We start from the raw sequence: 10,171 nt of genomic DNA, 5'->3' as shown, positions 1-10,171 counted from the left end.
AGGGAGGGGGCGTGTCGGGAAAAAAACCCTCAATTTCCGCCCATCTCGGGGCGGGGCCAACTCCGTGGTTCCTCTGCGTTTCCGGGCTGCGAGGCAGCTGTCGCGGCTTCAGGATGCTGGACACAGAGAGACTCGGTGAGGGGAGGGTATGGGAGGGGAGGGGAGCGGAGTTGCAGCTGGGAATGACTTTTGACCTCTAACCTGTGACCTTTCCCCCGTAGTGCTGCCTCCCCCCGATCCCTTGAAGCTGCCCCTTGGAGCTCTGGAAGTGGGCTGCACTGGGCACTGGGAGCTGCTGAACGTGCCTGGGGCTCCACAGAGCACTGTGAGTGAGTTTTGACTCTCATCTTTGACCCGGGAGGCCAAAAGTGACTCCTCTCCAGGACCTCACCTTCCTGTGACTGGACACTGTCAGCTGGGCCCCTAGCCGATGCTGGACAGACCCCAGCCTCCAGGAGCTCCGGTGGGACACTAGCTCTGATTTTCCTCCTTGGAAGTTTCTTCTTTCAGCACGCTTCCAGGCACTTCAGCTTCTGAATATGAAGCCGGGTGTGGCTCACGCCTTTAATTCCAGCACTTGGGAGGCGGAGGCAGGCAGATCTCTTTAGTTGGAGGCCAGCTTGGTCTGTAAGAGCTAGTTCGAGGACAGGCTCCAAAGCTACAGAGAAACCTTGTTGGAGGCCAGTTTGGTCTACCTATCAAGTTCCAGGCCAGCCAGGGCCTCATAGTGAGACTTCATCTCCAAAAAAAAAAGAAGAAAAATGAAGACCTGGGGATGGCTTAGCCCAGAGGTTCTTAACCCCTTGGGTGGGCATATCATATGTCCTGAATCTCAAATATTTACAATTCATAACAGGGCTGGGCGGTGGTGGCGCATGCCTTCAATCCCAGCACTCCACTCGGGAAGCAGAGGCAGGTGGATCTCTGTTAGTTGGAGGCCAGCCTGGTCTATAAGAGCTAGGCTCCAAAGCTACAGAGAAACCTTGTCTTGAGAAAAACCAGAACAAACAATCCATAGCGGTAACAGAACCCCACTTAGGAAGCAGCAGCAGTAGTACTGCAGGGTTGGGAACCACCGGCTCGGTCGATAACGTGCTCGCCACGCGTGCCTGATGAGATGCGTGTAAAGGAGGGAGAGAGCCAGCCCCAGAGTCGTCCTCTGGCTGCCACGTGCTGTAGCGTGTGTGTGCCCATACCCACACGTTACACAGTCACATGCTATTACTACTACAGAGTCATTCTGAATGCAGATTCTCAGCTGAGTGGGTAGCCAAGTTGGTATAGTGTTTGCCTGGCGTACACAGACCTGGGTGACACTCATGTGTGGCATTGCATGCTTGTCACCCCCTAATTCTAGGTCATGTTTATATATATATGAAAATACATGATGTATGTGATATATCAAGTTGGATGCAAACCTGGGGTACACGAAACCCTATCTTAAGATAGGAATGCAAATGGCTGTGTCTGGCCTCCATGCGTCCGAAATCCATAGTTTGCTTTAGTCAGTGTCTCAGGTACCTCAGCTGCAGGTGGGTTTTGCTTAGCCTTCGGGCTTTGCTCATCCGATCGCCTCGGCTTCTGCTGGAGACATCCACCATGGGATCTAAACACAAACCCCCGTCTCCTCTTCTGTCTGTACTTTATCTGTTCCTAATAGTTCTCACCTCGCCCTTGTCCCAGCTACCCCACGGCCTCCCTCCCTGTGCCCCTGACCTCCAGCAGGAAGCGGAGCAGCTGTTCCTCTCGTCTCCCGCCTGGCTTCCTCTGCATGGTGTGGAACACTCAGCTAGGTGAGGAGTCTGCAGGGCCCAGCTAGGGGGTGGACCACCCAAAGGGAGCAGATACGGCAAGGAAGCTGACTCTCCAGTTCCTTTCCTTTCCTCCAGAAAATGGCAGAGGAAGAGGGATCCCTGGTCTCTTTTGGCTGCTCTGGGGGCTCCTGTCCCATCCGACCTCCAGGCCCAGAGACACCCAACCACAGGCCAGATACTGGGCTACAAGGAGGTGAGAGGTCAGAGACCACAAGAGACAGAGCTGGGAGAACAGGTCGGAGCAGACCGGGTCTCACCGGGACTCCAACCTCTTGTCTCAGGTCCTGCTGGAGAACACAAACCTGTCGGCCACAACCTCCTTGTCCCTTCGCCGGCCTCCAGGGCCAGCCCCCCAGTCACTATGGGGCAACCCAACACAGTACCCTTTCTGGCCTGGTAAGTTGTACATGGAGGGGGTAAAAGCGAGTGTCTTTGTGTCTAGGGAACGGGTCCCTGCTGATGCCGAACCCCATGTTTCCCCAGGTGGGATGGACGAGCCCACCATGACAGATTTAAGCACTCGGGAGGAAGCTGAGGAGGAGATAGACTTTGAGAAAGGTGAAGTGGTCGTGTCTGAGGAGGGCCCAGCACGCTGCTGCTAGCCGTCCTGTACATGCATGAACTATGGGAAAGGGGAAAAACTGTTCTCTCTAGTTCCCCTGAAAAAAGTGGCCACAGCTGCTGTGCACACGGCAGAGCGCTGTGACTGTCATGTGACAGAACAGTTGGGCGGCGGCCGATGCGTGGTGGCTGACACTGTCCCTCTGGTCCTCAGATCTTCTCACTGTCCCACCTGGCTTCAAGAAAGGCGTGGATTTTGCCCCCAAGGGTGAGTGTGAGGAGGATTTGTAGGGATGCCCTGCTCCCGCCGCCGGCGTGCAAATCTGACAGGTTGCTGTTGCTCCTCAGATCACCAAGCTCCTGTGCCAGGTTTGCTCAGCCTCAGCCGCTTGCTGGAGCCCCTAGATCTGAGTGGAGGCGATGAGGACGAGGGTGAGCCAGCAGGAGGCCCCGGAGGGGGCACTGCCTCCGCCTCTCCGTGCAGCGCTCCCCTGGGCCGAGCAAGCAGCTTGGAGGACCTCGTGTTGAAGGTTGGTGGTTACCGGTGATGGAGGCACGTGAGATGGGGCCTGACTGCAGCAGGGGTGGGTTCGAGGGTAAGAGTGAGCTATCTGGGGATGAGTGGTAGTCAGGAGCGCTCTGGCTGTATGTTTATCACTCCTGCCCGACATTTCCAGGAAGCATCCACAATTGCATCCCCCCTGGAACCTCCCAAACCTGCATCCCAGGAACAGTGGGCCATACCTGTGAATGTCACCTCCCCTGTAGGTGATTTTTACCGTCTCATTCCTCAGCCTGCCTTCCAGGTACTGCACTCAGGTCTTACTTCACCTCTTGGTAGCCCCGACCCTGGCCTTGTCCCTCAGCCCAGCCTTGTCCCCTCTTCACCAGCACCCATATACGGTCCCAGCCCTGCACTGGCCTTCTCTTTGCCCCGGATGCCTGTGGGCAGGTAGAGGGACCCTGTCATACAGCCCTGCCCGTTTTCTCTCACGCAGTGGGCGTTTGAGCCAGATGTGTTTCAGAAGCAGGCCATCCTGCACTTGGAGCAGCACGACTCTGTCTTTGTTGCGGCTCACACATCCGCCGGCAAGACAGTGGTGGCTGAATACGCCATTGCCCTGGCCCAGAAACACATGACCCGGTACACGTGGCTCCTCAGCCTGCCCTCCTTCTGCATCCTTTCCGAACCTCCCCTCTACCTTATCCCTTAGATAGGAGGTTCAGGAGAGGGGCCGGGATGGGGTTCAGAGAGAAATGAAAATGTCTAGGAGAGAAAGAGAAATGGGGCAGATGATGACCTGGGCTAGCTTAGGAAGGGCTGGTGTCATGAAGGAGGGCTGGAGGGCTGTCGGTGAGGGGGGCACTCCAGTGGGCAGGAGGGCTGTCAGTGTGAGGGGGGAGCTCCGGTAGGCAGGGGGGTGCCCTAGCTGTGGGTCTGTGAGGAAAGAGCCTCTGACTGCCTGCCCTGTCTCCAGTACCATTTACACGTCTCCTATCAAAGCCCTGAGCAACCAGAAGTTTCGGGATTTCCGGAACACATTTGGGGACGTGGGGCTGCTCACAGGGGACGTGCAACTGCACCCAGAGGCATCCTGCCTTATCATGACCACAGAGATCCTTCGGTGAGAGGGGTCTGCCAGGTGGGTTTGGGGGTGAGCACCCCTGCAGAAGCAGGGTAGACAGCTGCTGACGAGTCAGCCTGGCGCTGCTTCTCCCCAGCTCCATGCTGTACAGTGGCTCAGACGTCATCCGGGACTTGGAGTGGGTCATCTTTGATGAAGTCCACTATATCAACGATGCTGAGGTGCGTGGTGGGTGGGTCTCATCACAGAGCCTCATCCCACATACCCTGAGGACCTTTCTGTCTCTGCTCCCTGACTGACCTGTCTCCTCTGCTGACGTGTGCAGCGTGGGGTCGTGTGGGAGGAGGTGCTCATCATGCTCCCTGACCACGTCTCCATCATCCTTCTGAGTGCCACCGTCCCCAACGCCCTGGAGTTTGCCGACTGGATTGGGTGAGATGTGTGGCCTGGGTGCTTGACTGGAAAGTCTGCGCTCTATGCGCTAGACCTCAGTTTGCGAGCTTTGGGAAAGGGGCTGGAGGTTGAGGATACTCACGCAGAGACAGACCGACACACAGACCTTTTAACACTGATACCAAAGCCCCCCTTTATTAACGCCATGTAGACTTAAATACCCTGCCGTCAATGGCCAACAGGTGAAAATCCCATCCTCTCATCCTCTAAGCTAGGCACAGCTTCTAGTAACTTCAATTAGAAGGCTCTAGACAGGGAAGAGCAGCTGAAGGCCAGGACTCATTAGTCCCAACAGAAAAGGACCGCGGCGTTCCTTGGTTGGGGTGCTCAGGCCACTGCAGCGAGGAGGGGGTCAGACTATGGAGCCGGGAAATAGCTGCACCTGAGTGGCTGCCGAACCCCACCCCCAGCCTGAGGTTGGGGCCCCAGAACATTTTTGCATGCTGAGATGGGATGATGGGAGCCATCTGTCTGGACAGGCATACTCCATGGTCCTAAGAGGCTGGGACAGGGCAGAGGTTGACCTTGAAGCAGTGGAGTCAAAGTGGAGATGAAGTTGTGGGTTCCTCCCACGCCTCTCTGACCTGCCCTCTCCCCTCTCCAGGAGGCTAAAGCGGCGGCAGATCTATGTGATTAGCACGGTTGCCCGTCCTGTCCCCCTGGAACACTATCTCTTCACAGGAAACAGCCCCAAGACGCAGGGGGAGCTCTTCCTGCTGCTGGACTCCCGAGGGGCCTTCCACACCAAGGGGTAAGTCCAGGGCTGGGTGTCATGGCCGGGCCTGTGCTGGGCCTCACGCCCTCGCTCTGTGCTCAGGTACTATGCTGCAGTGGAGGCCAAGAAGGAGAGGATGAGCAAGCATGCCCAGACCTTTGGGGCCAAACAGCCCACGCACCAGGGGGGGCCTGCACAGGTGAGGGCTGGCAGCGGTCAGCCCCGGTCCCTGCTGGGAGGGGTGGACTTGGGGTCTGCATCCTGCTCTACATAAGCCTACTTAACCATGACTCTCACTCCTACCTCCACATAACCTCAGGTCCGAGGGGTGTACCTGTCCTTGCTGGCTTCCCTCCGGGCCCGGGCTCAGCTGCCTGTGGTCGTGTTCACCTTTTCCCGAGGCCGCTGTGACGAGCAGGCTTCAGGCCTCACCTCTCTGGATCTCACTACAAGCTCGGAGAAGAGCGAGATCCACCTCTTCCTGCAGCGCTGCCTTGCACGGCTCCGAGGCTCTGACCGACAGCTACCCCAGGTGCGTCCCTCTAGATACGGGTGGGGGTGTGGTGGTCCGAGACCTGCCCCTGCCAAGGGGGCCTCCTACACCTTCTCTGACCTGCTCCCCTCCCCGCTGCAGGTCCTGCACATGTCAGAGCTCCTTCGCCGGGGCCTGGGTGTGCACCACAGTGGCATCCTGCCCATCCTTAAGGAGATTGTGGAGATGCTGTTCAGCCGAGGGCTGGTCAAGGTGAGCAGGGGGTGAGAGGGCCAAGACCTAGGCAGGACAGTGCAGTGGTTAAGAACCTGGGCCCTGGGTTTGAATTCCAGCTTCAGAACCCTAGTGACCTCTAGGTTTCTCACCTTAACCCTAAATGGGAATGTACAGGAGGCAGCTCAGGTGGTCCTGGGAGACCTCTACAGCGGGGGAGCGTAGGAAAAGTCACCAGTTAGACGCAAACCGGAATGCTCTCAGGAAACACAGCTAACGGTACAGTCAGGACGGCTGCACTCAGGAAGTTCGCTAACTGCGTATGTGGCCAGAGATGTGGGCTCTTGCCAGTCTGCCAGTGTTTGGTATCCAAGCGCTGTCGGTTTTCTGCCTTGGCACTATTTAAGCAGATTTAATATAGTATACCTTTTGGCACTAAGGGCCATTCTTGGGTATTTATTACAGAGAAACTCGGCCTGGTCTGTGAGGGAACATATGCGTTGCTTTGTTCTCCTGTCCTGCTTATGATGACAGGGTCAGATCTCAAGCCTATATCCTGGGAGATCAGGGAGAATGCCTTCCATTGGGACAGTGGCTCGGTAAATGTAGGGGTGTTCCCCCAGAGAAGAATCACTACCTCAGTCACAAGCAGTGACTGCTAAGACAAGAACACGGATGGACGTGGAAAGTAGACAACACTCAGATGTATAGCTGTGTTTGTGTGAGCTATTATACAAGCACAAAGCCAAATAGTCTGCGATAGCGTTCACACAAAAAGATTCAGCTGGGGATGGAGGTGGGCTGTGGACGCTAAAGAACCAGGTAGCTGACTAAGCAGAGTGAGGGAAAATGCCTGCGCTGTGGGTCTCCTAAGACGAGGCTCCACGGTGGGGTGAGCTCTGCCTGAGCTGGGCATAGACAGGACCTTTGTGCTGACCCATTCTCCCCTTCTGCCCCAGGTTCTGTTTGCCACTGAGACCTTTGCCATGGGAGTAAACATGCCAGCGAGGACCGTGGTGTTTGACTCTATGCGCAAACACGATGGCTCCACCTTCCGGGACCTGCTGCCTGGGGAGTATGTACAGATGGCCGGCCGGGCGGGCCGGAGGGGCCTGGACCCCACGGGCACAGTCATCCTGCTCTGTAAGGACCGAGTGCCTGAGATGGCAGATCTCCACCGCATGATGATGGTGGGTAGAGCGGAGGAGGCCGGGCTGGGCGTAGCTGCGGCACCAGATCCCTTAGCCCAACTCTCCTCTCTTCTGATGAGTTCATTCTCCTGGGAGCAGTCAGAAGTGAGCAAGTCTAGCCTTAATCCCTGCACAGGGAGGCAGAGGCAGGCAGATCTCTGAGTTTGAGGCCAGCTTGGTCTACAGAGCGAGTTCCAGGACAGCCAGGGCTACACAGAGAAACTCTGTCTCGAAAAACCTAAAATAAAAAATTGAGCAAGTCCCAAGGGATGTCACTTCCTCTTGCTTTCCTGCGACTGTGGGTATGGCTCCCAGTGGGGGCCTTTGGGAGTCCAGGTCTTTCGTTTTGTTCCCTGAGGTGAGCAGGGGGTTGGTTTGAGGTCTCCTAGCTGCAGAGCTGGTACCAGAATATGGCCAGGGCACGCAGGTCCCACTTCTCACTGACTCTCTGGCTCCAGGGGAAGCCGTCCCAGCTTCAGTCCCAGTTCCGCCTCACGTACACTATGATCCTCAACCTGCTGCGGGTGGACGCCCTCAGGGTGGAGGACATGATGAAGAGGAGCTTCTCAGAGTTTCCATCCCGCAAGGACAGCAAGGTGAGGAGGTTAGGGTGGCCAGCACAGCAAGCAGGTCAGAGCCGGCCAGGAGAGGTGGGTGGGCCAGTGGGGTGGGGTAGAAGAGCAGGCTGGGCTTTCAGATTGGATACAGCCCCCCTCCCCTTTATACTCAGGCCCATGAGGAGGCTCTGGCTGAACTCACCAAGAGGCTGGGGGCCTTGGAGGAACCTGACGTGACTGGCCAACTGGCTGACCTGCCTGAGTATTACAGCTGGGGGGAGGAGCTGACAGAGACCCGCAACATGATCCAGGTGAGGAAGTGGAGGTGTTGGGGAGATGATAGGAGGGACAGTGGCTGACACTGCTTCTGGATTTAGCCCCAGAGCCCTGCTCTCACATCTCCCATGTCCCTTGTGCCTGTCTTGCTCTCCAGCGACGCATCATGGAGTCTGTGAACGGGCTGAAATCTCTCTCCACGGGAAGGGTGGTAGTTGTGAAGAACGAGGAGCATCACAATGCGTTAGGCGTGATCCTGCAGGTGAGGACAAGGGGGGGGTCCTCACCCCCATGGAGTGGGAGGCTCAGGCACGTTAGGACTCTGGTGTGCTCATTTCCGCTCATCATCATTTTATGCCTGTCCTTGTGCCTGGTCCCCAAGACCCCTGTCCAGGGTGGGCATACCATGTCCACATTTGTTGTGCCTGCCTCCTCTAGGTCTCCTCAAACACCAGCAGAGTGTTTACAACGTTGGTCTTGTGTGATAAGCCTGTTGTGTCTGAGAGCCCAGGGGACAAGGGGCCAATCACTCCAGATGTGCCCTACCCAGACGACCTTGTGGGCTTCAAGCTGTTCCTGCCTGAAGGTGAGCTCCTTGTGGTGGTGTGAACAGGATGCCTGGGCCATGGCGTAGTCTGACCTGACTCGCTTTCCAGGGCCCTGTGAGCACACCGTGGCCAAGCTCCAGCCAGGAGATGTGGCTGCCATCTCCACCAAAGTGCTCCGGGTGAACGGGGAGAAGATCTCTGAGGACTTCAGCAAGAGGCAGCAACCAAAATTCAGGTCAGAGACTTGGGGAACCTTTTCCAGGGAGGGGCACGCACCAGTGGGTGTGTACGTACAAAGGGACCGTGCAATGGGGAGCCGAGGGGTGTCCTCAGTAAGAGGGGCTCCTGTGGCAAAGACGCCTCTTGGTCCAGATCACAAACCTGCTCCCCCTTCAGGAAGGACCCTCCCCTTGCAGCTGTGACCACTGCAGTTCAGGAGCTGCTGCGTCTGGCTCAGGCCCATCCATCAGGGCCCCCGACCCTTGACCCTGTCAACGACCTGCAGCTCAAGGATGTGTCAGTGGTGGAAGGTGGGCTCCGGGCCCGGAAGCTGGAGGAGCTGATCCGGGGGGCTCAGTGTGTGCACAGCCCCCGGTTCCCTGCCCAGGTAGCAAGCCGAGGCAGCTTTTCCTCCCTGGTCCCTATGGTCTGGGTACTTCTCCCTCAACCCTGTGCATCCCCACTGAGGGCTGAGGAGCTAATGGTCTCTGCTGTGGCTTTCTTTAGTACCTGAAGCTGCGGGAGCGAAGGCAGATTCAGAAGGAAATGGAGAGGCTGAGCTTCCTACTGTCTGACCAGTCGCTGCTGCTGCTCCCCGAGTACCACCAGCGCGTAGAGGTGAAAGAGCAGGGCGGGGCGTGAGGTGGGGGAAGCCTGGAGGGCAGTCAGGCTCTGTAGCCCTCGCCTCTCCTGCAGGTGCTCCGGACCCTGGGCTATGTGGATGAGGTGGGCACAGTGAAGCTGGCAGGCCGAGTGGCCTGCGCCATGAGCAGCCATGAGCTGCTCCTCACAGAGCTCATGTTTGACAATGCGCTGAGCGCCCTGCGACCAGAGGAGATTGCAGCTCTGCTCTCCGGCCTGGTCTGCCAGAGCCCCGGTGACCCTGGGGATCAGCTCCCAAGCACCCTCAAACAGGTGGGGGCCATCACCCCCCTCTTGGCTTGTGCATCCCTAACCGCACTCCCCCTACCCAGTCCCCGTAGGTGTCTCCCAAGGTGGGCATAGCCTCTTCCAGATCAGGGGCCTTGACCTCTCCTTACTATCTGCAGGGGGTGGAGCGTGTCAAAGCTGTGGCTAAGCGGATTGGTGAGGTTCAGGTGGCCTGTGGCCTGAACCAGACAGTGGAAGAATTTGTGGGAGAGCTGAATTTTGGGCTGGTTGAAGTTGTGTATGAGTGGGCTCGGGGTATGGTAAGTACCTGGGTTTGGCAGGTGGCTGGCTAGGGAAGGTTGTCCAGGCCTGGCACATTTAGCCTTCACTCTGCTCTCCCCATAGCCCTTCTCCGAGTTGGCCGGGCTCTCAGGGACCCCAGAAGGCTTAGTGGTCCGCTGCATCCAGCGCCTGGCTGAGATGTGTCGCTCGCTTCGAGGAGCAGCCCGTTTGGTAGGGGAGCCCGTGCTGGGCGCCAAGATGGAGACGGCAGCCACCTTGCTGCGGCGGGACATTGTCTTCGCAGCCAGCCTCTACACCCAGTAAAGGGTGTGCTGGGCAAAAGCGAGTAATAAAACAGCAAACGAGAATGCCTGGAGTATTGGGCGGGGATGGC

At 57.5% G+C, this 10,171-nt stretch overlaps 1 protein-coding gene across 1 annotated transcript; it reads left to right on the top strand.

Annotated features, from left to right (window-relative positions):
* Positions 1-34: 34 nt before the first annotated feature.
* On the top strand, positions 35-10,162 carry Skic2 (SKI2 subunit of superkiller complex). The gene is made up of 28 exons (XM_057794428.1): positions 35-135; positions 222-325; positions 1,684-1,793; positions 1,890-2,007; positions 2,096-2,210; positions 2,298-2,372; positions 2,590-2,643; positions 2,724-2,905; positions 3,053-3,181; positions 3,374-3,519; positions 3,854-4,000; positions 4,098-4,182; positions 4,287-4,393; positions 5,019-5,165; positions 5,232-5,328; positions 5,449-5,661; positions 5,764-5,874; positions 6,795-7,025; positions 7,484-7,621; positions 7,756-7,893; positions 8,016-8,120; positions 8,297-8,444; positions 8,515-8,641; positions 8,803-9,013; positions 9,133-9,243; positions 9,322-9,540; positions 9,675-9,815; positions 9,901-10,162. The coding sequence occupies exons 1-28, from the start codon at positions 114-116 to the stop codon at positions 10,099-10,101; spliced, it is 3,732 nt and encodes a 1,243-aa protein (XP_057650411.1). The 5' UTR covers positions 35-113; the 3' UTR covers positions 10,102-10,162.
* The last annotated feature ends 9 nt before the right edge of the window (positions 10,163-10,171 follow it).

This window comes from Chionomys nivalis, chromosome 19 (genome assembly GCF_950005125.1).
Source record: "Chionomys nivalis chromosome 19, mChiNiv1.1, whole genome shotgun sequence".
NCBI lineage: Eukaryota > Metazoa > Chordata > Mammalia > Rodentia > Cricetidae > Chionomys > Chionomys nivalis.
Note: the sequence above shows the minus strand (reverse complement) of the source record. Positions and strands in the feature narration are given on the sequence as shown.